The following is a 22,250-nucleotide window of genomic DNA, read 5'->3' on the forward strand; positions in this document are numbered from 1 at the left end:
GGTCATCTAGGGACATTCCCCGGGTGATGACGTCAGCTGGGTTGTGTTTGGTGTCCACATACCGCCAGCTCGCTGCTTCTGTTAACTCTTGAATCTCTGTGACTCTGACTCCCACGAAGACCTTGTATCTGCATGAATCAGACTTGATCCATGTGAGTACTGTCGTGGAATCTGACCACAAGATTGTTCTGTGTACCGGAATGGTGAGTTCACGTTGGATTAACGTGGCTAGATGCGCTCCTGCTAGGGCTGTGCAGAGCTCTAGACGCGGGATAGATTGTTGCTTTCGTGGGGCTATTCTTGAGCCAGCCAGGATGAAGGCGGTGTGTATCTCTCCTCCCTTCTCTTGGGCACGCAAGTAGGCCACTGATCCATAGGCTACTTCGGAGGCGTCGCTGAAGACGTGTAGATCCATCTTGCATGTCTCTGGCCTCACTGTGGGTGGGAAGTAGCTGCGGCGTATATTGACGCCTGGGAGTGAGCGGAGTTCCGTCTCCCACTCTCTCCATGTGGAGGCAAGGGGTGCGGGTATTGGGTCGTCCCAGCCCTGGTCCTTGTCCCATAATGCTCGTACAATCATCTTTGCCCTGGTGGTGTAAGGTAGAATACATCCCAACGGGTCATATTGTCTGGCGAGTGTTCTGTACACACTCCGTCTGGTGGTCGGTATCGCCGTCGACCTTCCCTGCTCCGTGGTCAGGGGTTTGTGTCTATAGTGGAGTGAGTCTGTTTTGAAGCGCCAGACTAGTCCTAGTGTCATTTCTTGGGCTTCTCCTGGGATTGTCGCCATCCAGGTCTCGCTGCTGGCAGCCTTGTCCGCGGGGGAGAGGCTGCGCAATACGTGCGGGTCGCTGCTGGCCCACTGCCTGAGATCAAAGCCGCCTTTGATCAGAGAGGCGCGTAGCTTGAGTAGGAGAGCCTCGGCTTCTTCTTGAGTCGAAACGCTTTGTAAACAGTTGTCCACGTAGAAACTGTTCTTCACACTGTGTCGGACCTCTTCATCTGCTGCTGGGTCCTCTGCGACGTGTTTCTGTAGTGCAAATGTAGCACAGCACGGGCTGCATGTGGTTCCGAAGGGGAGGACTTCCCACTGGTAGATGGCTGGGTGCTCATCTCCGATCCTCTCTCTCCATAGGAACCGCAGCAGGGGCTTATCCTCCTCCACTAGTCTCACCTGCAGGAACATCCCTTTGATATCCCCGCTGATAGCCACCTTGTCCTGGCGGAAGCGTAGTAGCACGCCTAGTAGAGAGGGGCCGAGTGTGGGGCCGGGCAAGAGCTCTTTATTCAGATTCTGGGATCCGATCTGGTAGCTGCAGTTAAACACAATGCGATCCTTGCCGTTGTGGTGGACCTTGTGGTGCGGCACGTACCATGATTCGGTCGTCTGATCTGCCTCTTTAATGTCAATCTTCATTACGTGTCTCGCTGTGATTAGCTTCTCAATCTCAGCGCGGTACACACTCTCTTGAGCGGGGTCTTTGGCTAGGCGCCGCTCTGTGTTCAATAGATACCGCTCCGTAGCTTCTTTCGTGGCGTGAAAGGTGGGCATTCCCTCTCGCCTCAGGAGTGGAGTTGCGTATCTCATCACTCCGCCGACTGTGACTCTCTTTGTCCCTTGCTCGAGGAGGTTTATGGCGTAAATGTCTTCTTTAGAACGAATGTCTTTCTTTTCGTTCTTAAAGGGCATCGTCTCTAGTGTCCATAGCCTCTCGACATGCTGCAGGAGAGTGGTGTCTTCTTCTGTCACTCTGGAGTGGAGGCAGCTAGTGGCTGCTGTTCGGTTGAGAGATTTAGCGAGGGGGCCTTGTAGTGTCCATCCTAGGCGGGTCTCGACTGCTGCAGGACAGCCTCTGGGTCCTGTATGGACCCGGTCTATCTGGACTATGAGGTCTGCATGGTCGGAGCCTATCAGCAGGGTCGGGGTGGCGCCGTCTATGAGCGGGATAGGTAGTTGACGCAGGTGCACATATTTATCCATCAGTTTGGCGATGGGGTAGGTGTACTGTGATAGTCCTATTTCTTGGCTGGTGAAAGCATTTGTAATCCTATACCGTCTCTCTGGCTGCCCGCTTGCTGCGATAGTGAAGGAGACATTCTCGCCTTTTATCGTCTTTAAATCTCTTCTTATTGTCCGAATTGTCATTTGGTTCTCGCTCCCCCGCAGTCCCAGCTGGGCCGCAGCGGACGCGAGCAGAAGGGTCTTCTCTGACCCGTCATCAAGGACGGCGTAAGTGTCCATGACTTTATCTTGGTAGCTCAATGTTACACGGACTACCTTTAAGAGCACTTGGGCGCCGCTGCTGCTGGCGGGGTCAATGTACATGACACTTGCCTTTGTGCTGCTCGATGGTGCAGGTGCAGGCTTTCTTCTGTTACTGTCGTGTAGGACATCTAGGTGGGCTCCGTCACACCGACTGCACCTCTTCTTTAGGCGGCACTCGGCTGCCATGTGACTGCGCGCACATCGGTAACAGCGCCTGTTGGACTTTATCCATTGACTCACTTCTTCTGCATTCATCTTTGTGAACAGGTCACATTGTGACAGCCAGTGTTCCTTCTCGCAGTACGGGCACACCATCTTCCACTTCTCTTTTCTCGAGGGGGTACTGTGGTTCTTACTGCTCGGTACTGATTCTGATTGGTGCATGACAGTCACCGATCTTCTTCCATCGTTTATTCTCCTGGGTCCCTCTCTGGAGCTTGGTGTGCTCCGCACGAACGTATCCAGTCGTAGGCTGCTGACTTCTCTCGCCAGGAAGTCGGCTAGATCGAGGAGGGATGGTTCGGGACCGTTAGGATCACGGTGGTCTCTCTGCCGCCTAAAGCCCTCTTGTCTGGCGGGTGGCAGCTTCTCTAAAATCCTCTCGACGTTAGAGTTGGCGTATAGCTCGTGCATACCCTTTTCTCGTTGCGCTCCCAGCATCCCTACCAGGGACTGCACTTTTATAGACAGGTCGTCTAATGAGCGATTGTCTGTTGCTGGGGGTAGGCGGTCAATATGCCTTATCTCTTGGATTACGTAATCCCATATACGTCCATATCTCTGGTCCAGCTGGGTGTCTGCTCGGTCTCTTGCCATATTCTCTTCCGTCTGAAGGCGTCTCATCTCCAGGCGTATGCGCTCTTCTTCGCTCCGTTGCTGCGTCTGGAGTCGATCGCGTTCACCCTGAAGTCGATCGCGTTCACCCTGGAGTCGATCGCGTTCGGTAGAGGCTGTCAGGCTGACGAGGAACGCCTGTGATAGCATCCTCTCCGCTTCGCTGGGGGAAGACGGTTGTAGAGGTGAGCCGCTCCTGGCTGTACTCGTTGGGGAGTCCTGGAGCTCTATCTCCTCGGCGCTCTCCTCATCTTGTTCCGTGCAGAGTTCTCTCTCTGTAGGGTTGTCTTCCTCCCGGGGCTGGTCGGGGACTACTTCTTCGGTATTGGCGGGGGGTAAAGGCATGTCAGCTCCCTCCTGGTCCCCACCGTGAGCTTGGTCAGTTACATTAGAACCCACTAGGGCCTCTGTGGTCGGGGTAACCTGGTCGTTAAGGTCAGACATAATTTTACTTTCTACTTTTACCGCGTTTACCGTTTGTCGAAGGCTAGGTAGTTGACTGACAGCGTAATCCTCTAAGTACTGAGGTGTCTGTCGTCTGCGCCGCGGGCGTTCTACGTTAGGAGGACCGTTTCGTGGAGTGTTCATCATAGGCCATTTCAATATTAATAACACTATATTAATATTACACTAGTTACCCTCCGGCTCGAAGGACCAATTGTAACTGAGGGGTACAATTCCCTGACTGTATTGATAAGTATGGTATCATTAAACCACTACCGCTTTATGTACTTTAACTACTGGCCACACAGTACATGATATAGATATGATGAACACTTTCCCACCATGAAACCAAGTCCACACAAATGTATAAGTCGAATATTTAATATATAGCAAAGGGTATATACAACGTTCACTTAATGACATTTATGATTTGAATGCACTTGTAAGGCAAATGAGTATTCGTAGGCAAATCAACATTGAATGTCCAATCTCTGGTTACGCAGGAAGCAAGTATACAACCTGGTTCTTTAGGGAACTATAGCGATGGTACTTAATGATTATAGCTGGATATACTAAAGGGGGGTCCTGCTGGTTGTAAGTCAGTAGGGGGGGGGGGGGGGGGGTTAGGAGAGCCGCCGGCGATATCCCATCTGGCCAACGATTTCTTGGGAGAATTCAGAGTGCTGAACACGGTGCCCACAGAACCTTGGTCCACAGATGAATACAGTTGGGCCCTCTTGTAGACGGTAGCTGCCGGTCCACAACGAAGAGACGTGAGGCGACCTCACTCGGGGTAGAGCGCCGTCTCACCTGGACTCCTCTCGGGGGGTAGTTCCAACACTCACCAGTGTTGGCTGTTATCCATGGCATAAATCAAAGCACCCAAAGCAAGTAGATAATCCAAGCCGTGTAGGGCTCGCCGTCGTCCGGGTAAGGTAATCCAATGTGCAGGTCCACTCGTCCTAGCCCAGAACTCCTCGGATGAAAGCACCACACGTGGTCTGCCCAGCCTGGTTAAGACTCTAGATAACGCGAGGAAACGATGGGGGTACTACTCACTGTATAACTCTAACCGAACGATGCACCATACATAATAGACTATTATTAACTTAATAGAAATACGTCCCACTCGACGGTATAGTGCCAAACTATGACAATTCAACTATTAATCCACACGATGTCTCAATGCCATTCTGAGGCCAAGTTGACCATACTGCACCACACGTGTATCGTGGGTGAGGCTTAACGTCTTGCCACTAGGTTGGAGGGTAAAGAACTAAGGGCTAAGGGACTAAAAGAAAGTTCTACTTTACTTGCGCCATATATATATGCGCTGTGAACAAATAGTACCATTCGTATTTCGCCAGACGTATTCCTACGCGGAACCGGGCTAGTAACGACATGTTCGTCGGCACGATTGAACTTGAACCAAGGGGCTTGGCTGCTGGCGCCAAGTTCTTGTCCAATGAGAGAATGAAACTATTATGGGCTGTTAGTAGACTAAAGGGATATTCAGTGTATATGTACAAGGAATATACAAGGGATATCAAACGATATACAAATACTATTAAATATATATCCATAAATAAATATATATATTCGGTTTAATCTGATCCTTCACAACACCCTGGGTTCTCGCACGAGTGGTCAATGTTTGATTGATTGGATTTATTTGACAACTTAAAAAAAACACATACATTTGAAGCAAGCTTCTCATACACATTCTTAAGAAAAGTCATCAAGGATAAACACAATAAAGCCTTACGAATAATAATACACTTTATTTGTATAGCACCTTTCAAAACAAGAATTGCAGCTCAAAGTGCTTCACTTTCAGCAAAAAAGACGAGCATACAAAATTGGCACAGAACATCAAATGGTAAATGGCTGCTTTTTTATATAGCGTTTTTATCCAAAGCGCTTTACAATTTTTACCCATTCACTCACACATTCACACACCGACGGCGGAGGCAACCATGCAAGTTGCCAACCTGCTCACCGGGAGCAATTAGGGGTTAAGTGTCTTGCTCAAGGACACATTGACCCACTACCCGGGAGGAGCGGGAATCGAACCGGTAATCAAGTCACTTAGTTCTTCATATTAGGATCGAACATCCCAATAGGACTCTTTGTTTACGGTTTGATTATCACTGATGCACATCTGTAGCTTTAGTGATTTATGATAACAGGGACTTTAACCCACAGGGACGTTAACCCACAGGGACTTTAACCCACAGGGACTTTAACCCCAAATGCCCGTCATTAGAATAGCATGTGAATTCTGGAGTTTAGTCGCATCTCTCACTAACGGGGCCGACTGCAATAGCTGCTGCTTTTCGTCATTATCTATCTCATCGCCTTCTTCTCTCGCATCAGGCCACCTGTAAGTACGAGCGCAAGATGGCCTCCCTGCTCACGCAGCACAAACACCTTCACAAGCGCCTGGGGGAGAGCGAGCAGCGCTTCCTGGACAACGACGGCTGGCTTCACCGCGTGGAGAACGAGATGAAGCTGCTGGGGCAGGAGGCGCAGCCCCCAGAGGTGAGGCGTAGTTTTAATGGTGTCTCTGAAGAATCACATTTAATAAACCTTCTTTGTTGTTTTCTATGCCGTAGTTTGGATGCTTTTTGGATCCAGATCCAAATATATATATAGCCAAAACTCCGGTGTGAGTGAGTTTGGATGGACTTTAATGAGACTCAATTTGTACCAAATCAAATAGAGCCTACTAGTCCCGCCCAGTTTGGTGATGTATATTTTTTTTAATATAATTTTTTTTTTATATATATAAAAAAACATTTAAATTACTTTTGAAATTATGCCCAACAAAAAAAACAATTATAATAATAAAGTGTGAAAGTATATGCGAGCAACGTTCAAGCCAGGGGAGGGGAGAATTGCCACGGCTAAATTGGGATGGGAGAAAAATTGAAAAAGAGGAGAAAAAGTGGATAAAAAAAATAATAATAAAGTGTGAAAGCAGATTCAATTAAGGCTCAAAGTTCTCTTTAAAGATGCATTTTATTTATTTATAATACGAAATGTTAGCATGGCGTGAGTGTATGTCATTTAGGGCAGAACCAAGAAGAGAAAAGCTGAAAACGGGGCACGGAATCCGGTTCACGTGTAAGCGGCCGACGCCCCAGGGGGTGATGGGAATCGTAGTTCTCTTTGCTAAAACCTTGATTAAAAATGTAAATAATATGTTTGTAATAGGGCTGTCCCCGACTAAGGATTTGGATGGTCGACTATGATTGGCCAAAATTTGCCGTTAGTCGACTATTGGTAAAAAATATAAATAAAAAAAAAAGTGTATATATATTATTATTATTTTTATCATTCCATTTGGGCTGTGGGGGGTGCTTAATTTCTGAAGGAGTCGACTGAAGGCTTCTTGTCCTCTGCAAAAGCATGCAATTGGTCCACTGATGGATACATCTTGATATTTGTCTAGTCTAGTGTGTTCATTAGATGGGTGAAATCCTCTTTCAGTGCCTCTGTGCCTGTTTTCGTAGGCAGTTAGCCTCTGGTATGCGTGCCATTAGCGTTAGCCACGCTTCTAGGCCTTTTCTCTTTTGGAAAAAATGATAAAAAAAAAATTATAAATATATATATTTTTTCTTTATATTCGACTAAGAGGTTGGCCAGTCGACTACGGCTCCTTTCGACCGATTAGTCGACTAATCGACTAATAGGGGTCAGCCCTAGTTTGTAATTTGATTTAAACGCAGTGGTGTGTATATTATGGCTCTTGTATCGTGGATATGTTAAAGGGGAGTCCATGTCCTCAGATCTCCTCATGGAGGGTCGACTGGAAAAATTTGCAATTTGCATGTTTTCCAGGAGCATCCAGAGAAAGAGTGGACTACTAAGCTCTATAGGCTTTTTAATGGGTGGAGCATCTCTTTAGGTTGTGTTCAGAGGACACGCTTTTCATCGTTTTCTATGCAATAGTGTTGGTTTGGGGGCGCGTTCCCTGCTCAATGCAACACACCTAGCTTATTTTTGTGCATGTTGCGCTGGTCGTGCTCACAGGAAAAGCACCGGCAACGACCAATCCCTGTCAGGTGAGGTCTGTCTCCTGATTCCTCCCCTCCCTGCTCAGCGAGGCACCTTGCTGCCGTTGCATTCTATCGGAACACTTCATCTCCTCTGTACATGGCCTCGTCAATCACTTGGATTCGCGTGGATAAACACACCTAATAAAACGGGTATGACTTGACACGTTCCGACATCGGTGAACCCCCCTCTCATATTCAGGAAATATGCAACTGACTTAAAATATAACATTAACTATTCCGTTCGAACGTTCACACACTCCCCGTTCCACCGTTAACGTGCCGTCTTGAGCAGTGTTTGCTAGCCAGATAATTTCAAACATTTCTTTCAGATGTTTTGGATATACTGGTAAATGGTTCATTTATATAGCAGCTTTTTATCCAAAGCGCTTTACAATTTGTTCCTCACATTTTACCCGTTCGCACACACATTCACACACCGACGGCAGAGGCGAGCGTCCAATGCAAGGTGCCGACCTGCTCATCGGGAGCAGTTAGGGGTTAAGTGTCTTGCTCAAGGACACTTCAAACACACTTCAAACACACTGCCCGGGAGGAGTGGGAATCGAACCGGGAACCCCTGAAACCAGACTGGAAGCAGGGGCAGACTGACCGTGCGGGAGAGAGGCGTACGATAGCGACGGAGCAAACGCACACCCGAGCATGTGGTCTTTGAACGTTCCCGAGGTTGCGTGTCTCTCTGGAGTCCGAGTCGGCGTGTCGCGAAAACAGCCTCGGCGCGGATCTTTATCCCCACGCCTCCGCGAGGCGCGAGCCATCCGGCGGGAACAGCGATGCAGGTGCCGTTCAACGTGCTCTCTGCATCTGTTCCACTTCCAGTCTGTTTCGGAGGGGGTGGGGGGCTCAACAGAATTTAGTTTAGAAATCTCCAGAGGGGGGGGGGGTGCGGAGCTGTTGCAGGGTCTATAGAGCTCCCGGCGCTAGGCATGGCTTTATTTATTTTGGAAGGTAAGCGCCGTCTCTCGACTGGTGGTGTCGTGACTGTCTTTGTTTTCTTCCCATCTGTTCTTCCAGTAATTAGACCTGTGCTCATTTTATTTCTCCCGCTTCTTCACCCCGTCGGATCACCGAGGAGAATAAATCAATACACTTTACTCATCCACACACAGCAGCTCTGTTACCTGTTATTTTCTTCTGTATCCTTCGTTCCAGGAAGTGCCCCCGGAACTATGACGCACCCGGCTGTCAAATGTTCTCTCTCCGCTGTTGTTTCATAGTTCTTTTACGTCAGAGGTCTTTTTTCTTTTTTCCTTCTCTCTCTCTCTCTCTCTCTCTCTTTCTCTCGCTCTCTCTCTCTTCCCCACCGCGCTTTACCCGGAAACATGGCAGAAAGTTAAACCCAAGCTTTCCTCGGCTACGTTTGTCTCCCGGCCCCCCGGCTTGTTCCCTCTGCTGTTTTCACCTAGTGCCACCAGTGCCAGTTCAACGTATAGTTCCTCCGTGCCGTCGGCCATTGTCTCACCAGGTGTGTTTCTCCTCCCTCCCCCAGGTCCTCCGGAAGGACCTCCAGGGCCACCGGCTGGGGCTGCAGGTCAGTGACCTCCAGCAGCAGATCGAGCACATGACGCAGCTCATCGTGCTCCAGGACCAGGAGAACAGGCGCGCTCAGAAGTAGGTTCACGGCCCGCTACGACGGTCATTTCATGTATGGACGAGGAGACATAATAGTGATAATCTAGCGTTGATTTCAGGATGATTAGATAATCAGCCGAAAAATTACAACGTGATGACTGGATTACAGTCGAATGCTTTTTTCTCTCGCCTTTTCCTGGAATTACTGAAAAACACCCAAATCCGGAGGTTCCCGGTTCGATTCCCGCTCCTCCCGGGCAGCGTGTCGATATGTCCTTGAGCAAGACACTTAAAAATGTAAATTTTAAAATGTGAGTAACAAATTGTAAAGCACTTTGGATAAAAGCGCTATATTAAAAAAATTTTAAAAAAAAGCAGCCATTTACCATTTATTCTACATCATTATTGGTAATCTACCATGTTATACTACATCATTATTGGAATGGAATTTTGGTACCTATGGAACCCGTTCTAGTGACTGGCTGATCCTTAAGGTCCCCTGAGTTTGCTCGGAACAGGGTAAATCTGCATTTCACTATGATGCCTCTAGCAGAACTCCAACAGTCCTTAAAGCTTGAGATTCTCACAAAGCTTGATCTCCAACCTTCGTCAATCAAGTTGTACGAGTTTTAATTGATTGTTATCTATACTTGTTTAATTGTTATGATTGTGATTTTATATGCCTTTCTTTGCTTAACTCTGTATGTACACTTGACGTGACCGTAAAACGAGGGAAACCTCAGTCGCCTTTCGAGTTTAAATAAAGGTTTGAAATAGGGATGCTCGATATTGTCTTTTTTACCTATACCGATATTGTCCAACTCTTAATTTCCGATACCGATATCACATTTTAATGCCGATATCGGCCGATAATATCGGTAGGCCGATAATATCGGACATCATTTCTATAGAAATGTAAAAAATGTATAAATAAAAATTTAAAACCGATACAGATATTTTCCGATATCACATTTTAATGCCGATATCGGCCGATAATATCGGACATCCCTAGTTTTAAATGAAAATGGAAATGAATACTCCCTCGAATGCCACCTTTCCTAAACAGTGGTCTTCTCGTCGCCGGTGCGTTTCAGAATGGTGAACGCCCTGTTGCCCGCGTACAGCCGACAGTACGGCGACCTGCGCCGGGCCGGGATGACCACGCCGGCGGACGAGACGGAGAACCGTGAGCTGGAGCACCTGGTGCTGCGCGAGCGGGCCGTGGTCTGGGCCGACCAGGAGATGGTCCGGCGGGACCCGGGAGACGGGACCGGGGAGGAGACGCGGGAGGCGGACGAGGGGAGGACCTCTGGACAGGAGCTGGCACCCTTCCTGTCCTTCTCACACCTGCTCTACCACCAGAACAGCCCCTGCAGTGAGTCATCACGTCCAGGGCTGGGGGCGATATGGCCTAAACATTTAATCTCAGATTATTTTTAAACAACAGATGTATGTTTATTTGCAGCAATTCTTTGTCGTTGCCGCCATCTGGGTTTGGTGTTGCAGCCCCTCACACTCCATTTCTCAGGCTGCAGCTGGTTTGAAAGCGAAAGTAAACAAGCTTCTCTGCTGGCTGTGGCTCCAGGGGAGTTGAATAGTTCTGGCTCTGCTAGTTTCTTTTCTATCTTTTGGAGCTTTTTTGGGGGACAAACCACCGCACATGTGCACCGTGACTCGCGACTGGAGACTAGCTCTGCTAGCAAACATAGCCTACTGTGTACAGACGGTTTTAAACTGTATTTTAAATTAGAAAGCAAACAAAATAAATGGACAAGAGAAAAATAAATCTCAATTTGGTCAGTATTGTCATTTGGACAAGCAAAGCCATTACTTTAAGTTGCAGGCAAGAAAGACAAGTCTGTCCACTGTCTCTGGTTTTAAAACTCTGGAGTAGAAGGACGGGAGTATCTTCCCCGATACTCTGAACTTCCTTAACTGTCTCAGGTGGTAGAGGCGCTGCTTTGCCTTCTTTACGACGTCTATGTGTGTTGTCCATGTCAGGTCTTCTGAGATGTGGACCCCCAGGTACTTGAAGCTGCTCACCCTGTCCACGGTAGCCCTGTTTATCCTCAGTGGTGTGTGTGTGTCCCCTGCTGTGTTCTCCTAAAATCCTCGATCAGCTCCTTGGTTTTACCAATGTTCAGGAGCAGGCTGTTGTCCTGACACCAGCGTTCCAGTGCATCAACCTCCTCCCGGTAGACCTTCTCGTCGTTGTCAGAGATCAGCCCCACCACCACGTGTCGTCCGCAAACTTCACTATGGAGTTGGAGCTGAACTTGGCCACACAATCATGTGTGTATAGTGAATACAGCAGGGGGCTCAGAACACAGCCCTGGAGGGACCCGATACTCAGGGTGATGGTGTTGGAGGTCTGACCCCCCACCCTGACCGCCTGGGGCCTTTCACTCAGAAAGTCCAGTATCTAGGCGCTCAGAGCAGAGCTCAGACCCAGCTCGATCAGCTTGTCCACCAGTCTGGTGGGGACTATGGTGTTGAACGCTGAGCTGTAGTCAATGAACAACAGTCTCACATAGCCCCCCTTCTGGCAGTCTAGGTGAGAGAGGGTACTGTGTAGTACTTGAGAGACTGCATCGTCAGTGGACCTGTTTGGCCTGTATGCAAATTGCGAAGGGTCCATATCACTGGGGAGGGAGGCACAAATGTAATCCTTAACCAGCCTCTCAAAACATTTCATGACCACAGAGGTGAGTGCCACCAGTCTGTAGTCATTAAGACCTGTTGGGTAGGATTTCTTTGCTACCGCTATTATAGTGGACACCTTGAAGAAGGCAGGGACCACAGACTCAGCCAGGGATAGATTAAATATGGTGGTGAACACTGGGGCTAGCTGGTTAGCACAGGACTTAAGTATATGTCCTGTTATCCCATCTGGGCCAGCTGCCTTTCTGGTGTTCACCCGCATAAATGCTCTTCTCACACTGTGTTCCGTCACTGAGAGAGTGCCCCCCCCCCCCCCCCCCCCCCCCCAGGGCAGGAAGAGAGGTAGGTTGGTTGGTTGGAGAGCAGGAGGAGAGGTAGGTTGGTTGGTTGGAGAGCAGGAAGAGAGGTAGGTTGGTTGGTTGGAGAGCAGGAAGAGAGGTAGGTTGGTTGGTTGGAGAGCATGCACACAAGAACATACTCAGTCTACATACATGCACTCACAGCAAGAGGGTACATCAATCTGTGCATGCACGCACACATGTACCCCCACCACACACACACACGCCTGTTACTGGTTCCATGCAAAAACTGACATCCACATTTGTGTGTAGCTGAGGTAACTTCTTGCCTTGTTTGTTTGGTGGTTGAATTTACCCAGGGAAATAGAGTTGTCATTGGCAAAGATGCTGAACAGAGGATGTATTTACCTTATTACATATGTGTAGACCTACGTAAGAAATGGCATTGAAAGCAGCACTCTTGTATATAAGCATGCCAGAGATATATGTGACCACTTCAGAAATTGTACTAGAAATTACTATCTTTAACCCTCAAAACATGAGTCCACATCTTTTTTTGTTCAGTCATCTATAATATGATGTGTCTTTATTGGTAAAAAATGCTTTATTCTTTGTAAAGCTGCCACTAATTGGCATACTAGCTCACCACAAACAGGTGATGTTACAAAGGGTCAGATTAAACCGAATATATATATTTATTACTTGAGATATATTGTATAGTATTTGTATATCGTCTGATATCCCTTGTATATTCTTTGTACATATACACGGAATATCCCTTTACCTAGGTACAGGCCAGACCATAATATTCGTTCTCCTATTGGACAGCGACCCCCTAGGCGCCACGGCCATACCCCCAATGTCTAGTTCAAAGTCACCGCTAAGACATGTCTCAACATGCCCAGGTTTGCGCAGTAATACGAGACAGAAATGAGGTTGCCACTAGATTATTCATCCTACGTATAAATACGTTGCAGGTGGATACAGCAGTTAGTTACCCCAACAAGTTGAAGCCTTCACCACGATACAACGTGCTGTGAAGTGGGCCCGTTTTGCCCTAAAATAGAGCCTTGAGACCGCGTGCGAATTGATAGCTAAAGTGTCAGAGTTTAACGCTGTATCGTCGAGTTCGACTTATTCTATTATAAAGTAATAGTCTATTATGTATAGTGTATCGTGCGGCTACCGTTCTACAGTGACCAGCATTACCACCGTTTCATCGTACCGAGCTAGTGCGCTTATCCAGGCTGGGCGGCCTAACCTTGTGCCGCCATCCGAGGAGCCCTAGACGAGAACCGTGTGGATATGTACACTGGATAACCTACACCGACGAATGCAGAGCCCTTTTCGGCTGGATTATATTGCTTTGGTCCTGTGGTTGCTGGAGCAGAGAACAGTCTACCCCCACTACCGTGTGGGATCTACCCTGTGAGGAGCCCCGTCGAGCCCGCCTTTAGGACTCAGAGGCTGGCTAGCTTTCATCCATGCTGCAGTGCATACCGGAGTATAGCTGTTGCTTTGTCTAAGGACCAAGAAATTATTGCACCGTCTCCTGTACCTGGAGTCTCTTTATTCCTCATTGATCCAGACTTTTGCTCCCGACAATTCCTCTCCCCTGCTGGCTTACAACCGGAGGGAACCCCCCTAGTATCTCCAGCTGACCTACGAGTGTGCCTTATATAATTCTTATGCTACAGGTGGTATTAATCATCCCCATCGTAATATGCTCATGGACTTACGCTCTTGACCTATTCATGCACATTCTTCGCCATACAAGCGCGACCCTAATTCTCAATACTGTAATCTAATATTGCTGCTCTTCTAATAAATATTCCAAACAGGACTTTCTTTGTTAAGCCGTGTTATTGTGTGGGTGTTCATCACATATACCTGTGTACTGTATGGCCAGTAATTAAAGTACATAACTCAGTAGTGGTTTAATGATACCATACTCTCAATACAGTCAGGGAATTGTACCCCTCAGTTACAGGTGATCATTCTGGGAATAGTTTTATTATGATTTTTGACCCTCACGATATGGGTCTAGACAACCTACTTGTTCAGTTATTTGCAATATTGGCTGAAATAGCGACATACATTTTTTGATGATGGCATCATTAATTTGCATATAAATTGGGACACTGACCGATTTTTAACATAGCCTATCATTTTCTAAAAAAAAAATCCAATCTAGAAACACTGGTTAACAAATATATTTCCAGGGGGTGCATGATAGTATCCGCTTTCCTAGTCAACTAATTGGTAAACATGTGATTATTTTGTATTGACGACACAGATTTGCATAGGCTACTTACATAGAAACATATGATCACTCTAGGGATAGTGTTATTGTGATCTTTGACCCTCGAAACATGGGTCTAGACATCTCATTTGTTCAGTTATCTGCAATATTGTCTGAGATATATTAAACAGATTTTTTTGATAATCGCATCCTTAATTTGCATATAAATTATACATGGGACACTCTGACAACTTGTTAACATAGCCTATCATTTTTTTCACCTTTTTTCCAATCTAGAAAGTCTGGTTAGAAGTATATTTCCGGGGGGTGCATGATACCCCCCTCTATCTAACTAGACTATATGTCCACCTCACCGCTTTTTAGTAATAAATATATAAAGTTTTACTGTACATTAGTTACAGTGTACATTAGTGTCCAGCCTCTTAACAGGTGGGCCAAAAAGTGGCCATTTTCTTTTACTTGAACTTGAGGACTGCATACTTTTTTTGCAAAGCCTAGCTTTATACTTATAGCACATGCATGATCCTGGTCTCTTTTGAAAGGTAACATTCTGAAGTTTCTAAAGCAAAAAAGGATAATCACTTTTAGTGCAAATGAAATAGAGTAAAAGAGGTTTGAACTTGAGTTGAATTTGAACTTGTGCACTCACATTTCTCTTTAGTGGTTGCCATATTCCTGTTTTTAAGTTCCAGCATAGAGGTATGAGCTGGAGTACAGGTCCACATTTTATAAAAAATCTGTTCAAAACTGAGTGTTTGAGAACGGTTTTAGTAAACCAAAAAAAAAGCACACAAATCCAAAATGGATATCCACCTCCGATTCAGTCACAACTAATTTTTGCTTGTCAACTTTCACCTACTTCCTCTATCCCCCCCCCCCACGTGGGGTATCGTTGGAAGTGGACACTCATTGGCTACAATGCTGACCAATCATTTTCTCCATCAGCTGTGATTGGTCAGTTCTTGAGAGTATTCAGTCAGACGTGGTCATTTGACGCACGGCCTGTAAAAAGACACTCGCCTGACATATCGTCATGTAACTCGAGAACCGAGTCATGGAATTGGTCGAGTGAGGTGGCGTTCGAAAGGTGGCAAATATATTACATGATGGGCGAAAGATGCAGTGAATCTCTGTTCAAGCAGGAGGTAGGAGCCCCCTACAAAAAAAAATGAAGACGTGTATCCGCGCCAATGCAATTCCAGTTCAGACACAGACGATACTGCCACCTGGTGATATTCGAGAACTGGGATAAGAGGGAAAAGATCAAAGGACCAAAAAATGTAATATTAGGTGTTTGGCACTCAACCGCTGGCGAGCAAACACGTAATATTATGTGATTGGCCGTGAATGAGTTAAGAGGTTAACATTTGATACTTTCTGCAACGAAAACTGGTTCTTATTTTCTTAATCGCATTTTTTGTCTTATGGGGGATAGTTTAGGTTTTTGGACCCCCAGCCCTTTTCCCCCACCAGTCATTACTGCACAAGCTGAATGAGGCTCACTGAGATGTGCTCCCCAGTGCAAAGTACATTTCAGTGAGCCTCAGTCAGCCCGTACAGAAGGGGAGCTTGACCCCATTGACTTTGCATTGGTTTGTGGCGAAATATCCAGAGAATAGATAAGATATTCCTTTAACGATCCCCTTGGGGAAATTCAGCATTAGCATGAGGAACGGCATGGGTTGTTCTGAGAAAGAAATGGAGAGAACTATTTCTATAAATGGAGAACAAAGTAAAAAAAATATATAATAATAATGAAAGAAATTAACAAAAATAATAATTAAAAAGAAATCTGAACTATCTGTTTAATCTTCCACTTCACAAACATAAAAAGTGTCCATTTACCATACCACTGCTAACCCAAAGGCTGAGAAACTTGTCTAGTCTGACGTTAAACCTTCCCACCTGTCAATATGGCCGCATATTCCAATTATGTGAAGGTCACATTCTTGAGAGCTCAGTAAATTGCTCACATTTGGCTATGCCCTACAATTAGGGATGCTCGATATTGGCTTTTTTACCGATACCGATATTGTCCAACTCTTAATTTCCGATACCAACCGATACCGATATATGCAGGGTTTCCCCCCCCCAAAAAACTGAATAATTTCAGGTAATTAACATTACATATCTCTTGTCATGTAATTAACACAACATTATGCATACTTTGACAATAAATAAAATAATAATTAATTTGTTCTTACTTGCTTGCCTGGGTAAATAAAGGTTAAATAAATGTAAAAAAATATATCTTTTTTCTTGGGAAAACCGATACCGATATTTTCCGATATCAAATTTGTATGCCAATATCGGCCGATAATATCGGTAGGCCGATAATATCGGACATCCCTGCCTACAATGAAATACATAGTTTTGCACATTGCCTTCCAATCAAACAAATAGTTTAGTTATGAATTCGACACTTTCGGGGGTCGATTTGATATCGATTCAATTGTATTCTCCAAAGAATCAGGTGAGCATGTAAATTCGGCACATTCAGGCGAGCACGTGAATCTGTCCACACACACGCACACACTCGAGACTCGACACAGCGATTTCTCTGTGGGGGGGGGGGACACACCAAGCCTTCGTTCTAACATTAGATTTGTCTCGTATCCTCGCTTTATGAATAATGGACGGTATTGTTCGGCCGCCGCCCGGGCGTTTCTTCTTGTGAGATGGTGGGAGCGCACCGTACACCCCGACATGTCATCCCCGCGTGACCCGCGGGCGCCGCGGCCCTCTTTGATGACACGCGGGGCGCCGCAGACAATGGAGCGAGAAACAAAGCTGGCCGACAATACTCAATTACCCTGATGGTGTCAGCCGGGGCACTCTGCACCTGTCCCCCCTCACCACCGCTCGCTCGCTCGCTTCTTTGTGTCGTCTGTTTTGCACCTTTTTTTCTTTTTGGCCTGGTCTCTCTCTCTCTCTCTCTGCTCTTGCGGCTGAGTGATACCGTAATTTGACACCACCTCTTCACAACCCACGAGCAAAAAAAAAAAAAACATAATGGTAACGGAGCTCCATGGGTAGTTCTGTCAGCGTGCTAACAGCTGTCATTGTTGATTTTGTGTTCATGGAGAGTTGATCTGCGTCGCAAGGGCTTTAAACGGTAACCCCCAGTGGTTTCCACTTGGTCGCCGGTTCGACCCCCTCGCACCTCTCTTTGGTGTGTGTGTGTGTGTTTAAAGAGTCATGTGGTGCGCTGCCAGGAGGCGTTATAGGGGGGGATGAAGCGCGGGCGGTGAGGGTTTTGGTTCACCGAGCGGCACGTGTGAAAGAAAAAAACGTATCGCCTCCTGTTGTTCTTCCTGAATGCATTGATTTATGCATAAAATGTACCGTCGGAGAAACACTGCATACCGTTATCAAAGTGAAGGAGCCTGAATGGATCATATTGAAAATGATTGTGATTTACTTAATAGATTTTTCCATTCATTGACATTTAACTAAAGCTTTGATCTCATTGTTTTCATTTTGGTTTAGATTTTACTTTAGATTTCTTTCCATTATTGTACAAAACTTTGGGGGGGGGGGTGGCAGTGTTCATCACAAGGTTCACATTGCAGGCCAGCTGCGGGGGGGGGGGGGGGGGGGGGGGTGGCAGGGCAATGCACGAGAGGACCATATGGTTATAATATGAGAACCTGTTGTTCAGGCCGTCCAATTCAAACCCGAGGAACTGTGTGGCTGAAATTGTAATGCTTCCCTTTCTCCACTGTTTATTCTTAGGTGCAGAGGCGCGCGGTAGAAGAGTATCATTACGCCTCCAAACCAAAGGTACATCTTCCGTCACTGTCCCTCATTTACTTTGACGGTTATTGAGAGTGAATGAGTTTTGAACGTGGCCACCACTGATGTCATCGGGGACATTGAATCCTTGTGCTGTGTTAATTACAGCTCCATGAAATGACGTAGATGAAAAAATATCAATACCTCGTCTTATCAATGCCTACCTTATCATTTCATTAAGCTGTAATTAACACAACACAAGGATTCGATGTTCCCGATGACATCACTGGTGGCCATATGCAAACTCATTTACTCTCAATAACTGTCTAACTAAATCAATGTATGCAAACCTGTTTTAGAGTTGTTGGATGTGTGTGAGCAAAATGTGCAAAAAGAATTTTTTTGAAGTGCCCCTTTAAATTCAATTGAGAACACCACATGCCACATATTACACTTGACCAATTCACATTTTAAGATCATGGTGTGGTCAATGGTCTAATTGAAATATAGATTCGATTCGATTCTAATGTATTGTCATTATACAGCACAAGTACAGTACAACTAAAAGAAGTCTGGCATCCCACCAGAGTGTAAATGTAACAGTAAAGTGCAATAGTAATATACAATGTACAGGTGATTAAAATGGGTATAAAATATATAGATTAGTACTACTGAGTGTAGTAATCTAATGTATTTTATGAGCGAATCCGATGTATGTACAGAGTTGTAATATTAATATGTACAGTGATACAGGTATAAAAACAATAATGTAGTAGTCATACTGGCCGGCAGCGTAAGGGATGTATGTATGTATGTATGCATGTATGTACAGATATAGATATAGTATTTACAGATATATATATATATATATATATATATATATATATATATATATATATATATATATATATATATTAGGGCTGTCAAAATGAATGCTTTAACTTTGGAGATTAATTTAAATGATTTAAAGCATTAAAATAAATTAATCTAGATTAATCTATGGAGTGAAAAATCTTCAATCTTAGAGCCGCAGATATAAGAAAAAGGTCTAGCTGAGTCAATGTTTTGTTGAACATTTGTATTTCACAGGAGAGAAACTGTATTCAAAGAAAGCTATTAAAATAGTCTTTGAATCTAAATATACTTTATTTGTGTTGATTTTACATTAATTCCATGATTTTACTCAAGTAATATATATATATACACAGTAAGAATAAATATATATATATACGGTATATACAGCATTATTGTATATACTCTCATACTGAGTTATATGGGTTATATACAGGTATATAGAAGGATTATATGCAGGTGTATATTCAGACAGATATGGATATATATATATGCTGTAAATATAAATGTATAAATACGGTATATACAGCACTATTGTACATGCTATCATACAGAGTTAGTTGGGTAGACTAGTATGAGGTAGGTAGTTATGATGAGCTCAACGTTGTACAGTATGGGTAGCAGAGCCTACAGTATGGTATTTTTAACTTTGAGATATAAATGATCTTAGACATAGGTGACTATTGTATTCTATTGAAATAACTCAAATGTATTAAAAACCTATAAACATTTTATATAAACAAGAACATTTAATAAAAAAGAATGTACTTGTTTTATTCAATGTGTTGGTATTGCTGACATTCTGGTCAGACTAGTTATTTTCTTTAAAAAAAACAAGATTAGATTTTTTTAAATGAGTCTTGAAAAAGGGGGGATTCTTTTATACAGGATCAATACGGTATTAAATATATTTGTTAGGCATTAACATTGGTAAAGTACTGTACAATATGAAGCTTGGAATTAAATACCCCGGTCTCGCGCGCTCTAACTGCTTTTCCTCATTTATTTGCGTGTGATGCTCTAGCTTGCGCTAGCTGGCAAGCAGGCCAAGAAGATGCTTTAAAAAAAACATTTAAAAGTGAATTGTATCCTTCGAGTGACTAATTGAAAATGAAAAATAGTGCTTGGAAAAGTACTTAAAAGTCCTTGAATTTCATTTTGCAATGTCTGTGGGAACCCTGCACCAAGAACCTAGGTGCTCTTGACGACCGGCTGAACTTCTCTGCTCACATCACCGCAACAACCAGAACCTGCGGATTCTTCCTGAGCAACGTCAGAAGGATCCGCCCCTTCCTGACAAAAGAAGCCACCCAACTCCTCCTGCAATCAACAGTCATGTCTCGCCTCTAACTACTGCAATGCACTGCTAGCCAGCTTACCAAGCCACTTCAACTCATACAGAACGCAGCGGCCCACCTGATCTCCAACCTACCAAAGTCGGCCCACGTCACCCCACTTCTCAGAGAGCAGCACTGGCTTCCCATTGCCGCACAAATCCACTTCAAGGTTCTTGACCTGGCATTCCGTGTAACAAGGGGAACGGCTCCCTCCTACCTCCGGTCAGCAGCCTCTAACTACACAACCCTCAAGACCCCTACGCTCTGCGTGTTCTGGCCGCCTGAGACCAACTCCTCTCAAGGCAGGCTATTCTCTGTCTTGGCTTCACGCTGGTGGAATAAACCTCCCACCACAGTCAGGACATCGGAAACTCGCCCAATCTTCCATTGTCGACTAAAAACACACCCATCAATATCTCAATTTAAAAAGACTTTTTTTTTTCATTTATATCCTTCTACCACTACACTGGGAATGGAATGTGCAATACTGTTACTCCTTATTTTTCTACTTTTATTTATTCTTTATTTTAGCAATGTTTTTCTTAATATTTTTAATTCTAGTTTAAGTCTATATTTTGTGATTCTGTGTGAAGGGGGACTAGCAAAGTAAGATTTCCATTGTACGATGTAACTTGTGTCTGTTTAACTGTACATATAAACTAATAAATATATTGAATCTTACCGTCTTTACTACAATGTACTATGTCTATTCTACTATGTATTATGCCTATACTACTACCTACTATGTTTATACTACTATCTACTAAGCTCCTATGTACTATGCCTATACTACTACCTACTATGTCTATAGTATCTACTATGCATATACTACTACCTACTATGTCTATACTATCTACTAAGCCAGGGGTGGGCAACTTTGTATATGGTGAGGGCCACAAAATGTCCACAATCAATCTGGGGGGCTGCATTGTTTATCGGCAGTCCCGCCAGTAGTACCCCATCACTCAAATAGCCCATAATAGTCACAGATGTGATAAATAAGGTATATAAACAATTATAATCTGTTGTAACTTTGTTTTTATTCCATTTCAAATGCATTTAGTAATGCAATTTCAACTTTATGAATTTATAAACAGCTGAATTTAAAAGTATTGCTGTAACCCCAAATATATACAAAAATGATCAATTATCTTTGTATATCTTCTAATAAAATAAATGTATGAACTTAAAGCCCACTGCTCAACAAACACAAAGCAGCATTCCTGCTGCATTTCACTACAACAGTAAATCAAAAGTGCAATAATAAATGATTTTGTTAAATGTATAAACTTTTATCCTGCTACTAAACAAAACATTATAACACTGAAATGCATGTTATGGATATGAAGCACTCAGGAATGTTTTGTTTAGTAGCAGGATACAAGTTTATACATTTAACAAAATCATTTATTATTGCACTTTTGATTTACTGTTGTAGTGAAATGCAGCAGGAATGCTGCTTTGTGTTTGTGTTATTAGTGTTATCTGAACACTACAAAAGTAAACAAGTAAAGTGCAAGTAAAGTAAAGTGCAATACTACATGCCTCCCATTGACCCTTAATCAAACTGGCATGACATTCACCCTCGCCCCACAGTGGGTCAATAATGGTTATAATAATAATAATAATAATGGTCCCCTCTCTACACCTCTCCATCATCCCCCCCCCCCTCTCTACACCTCTTCATCATCTCCCCCCCCCCCTCTCTACACATCTTCATCATCTCCTTCCCCCCTCTACACCCCTTCATCATCTCCTCCCCCCCTGTCTTTAATGAGACACTTGTGGTCTCTCCATTTGGCGCACAATAGCAGGAATGTCAACTTCAATGTTTGTGCATGCAATCTGTATCAGATGAAATAATGTTTCATCCGACAGCCTGTTTCTCTCCTTTGACTTGATGTGCTT

The 22,250-nt window shown here is 44.6% G+C and overlaps 1 protein-coding gene across 1 annotated transcript in view; it reads left to right on the plus strand.

Moving 5' to 3' along the window:
- Positions 1 to 22,250, plus strand: part of kif18a (kinesin family member 18A) — a 162,416-nt gene that overhangs the window by 95,486 nt on the left and 44,680 nt on the right. The window contains exons 11-14 of the mRNA XM_084308238.1: positions 5,921 to 6,085; positions 9,113 to 9,234; positions 10,290 to 10,570; positions 18,154 to 18,201. Coding sequence (XP_084164364.1) covers positions 5,921 to 6,085; positions 9,113 to 9,234; positions 10,290 to 10,570; positions 18,154 to 18,201 — 616 coding nt within the window. The remainder of the gene's footprint in view (positions 1 to 5,920; positions 6,086 to 9,112; positions 9,235 to 10,289; positions 10,571 to 18,153; positions 18,202 to 22,250) is intronic.

This window comes from Notolepis coatsorum, assembly GCF_963971535.1.
Source record: "Notolepis coatsorum genome assembly, chromosome: 2".
NCBI classification, from domain to species: Eukaryota; Metazoa; Chordata; class Actinopteri; order Aulopiformes; family Paralepididae; genus Notolepis; species Notolepis coatsorum.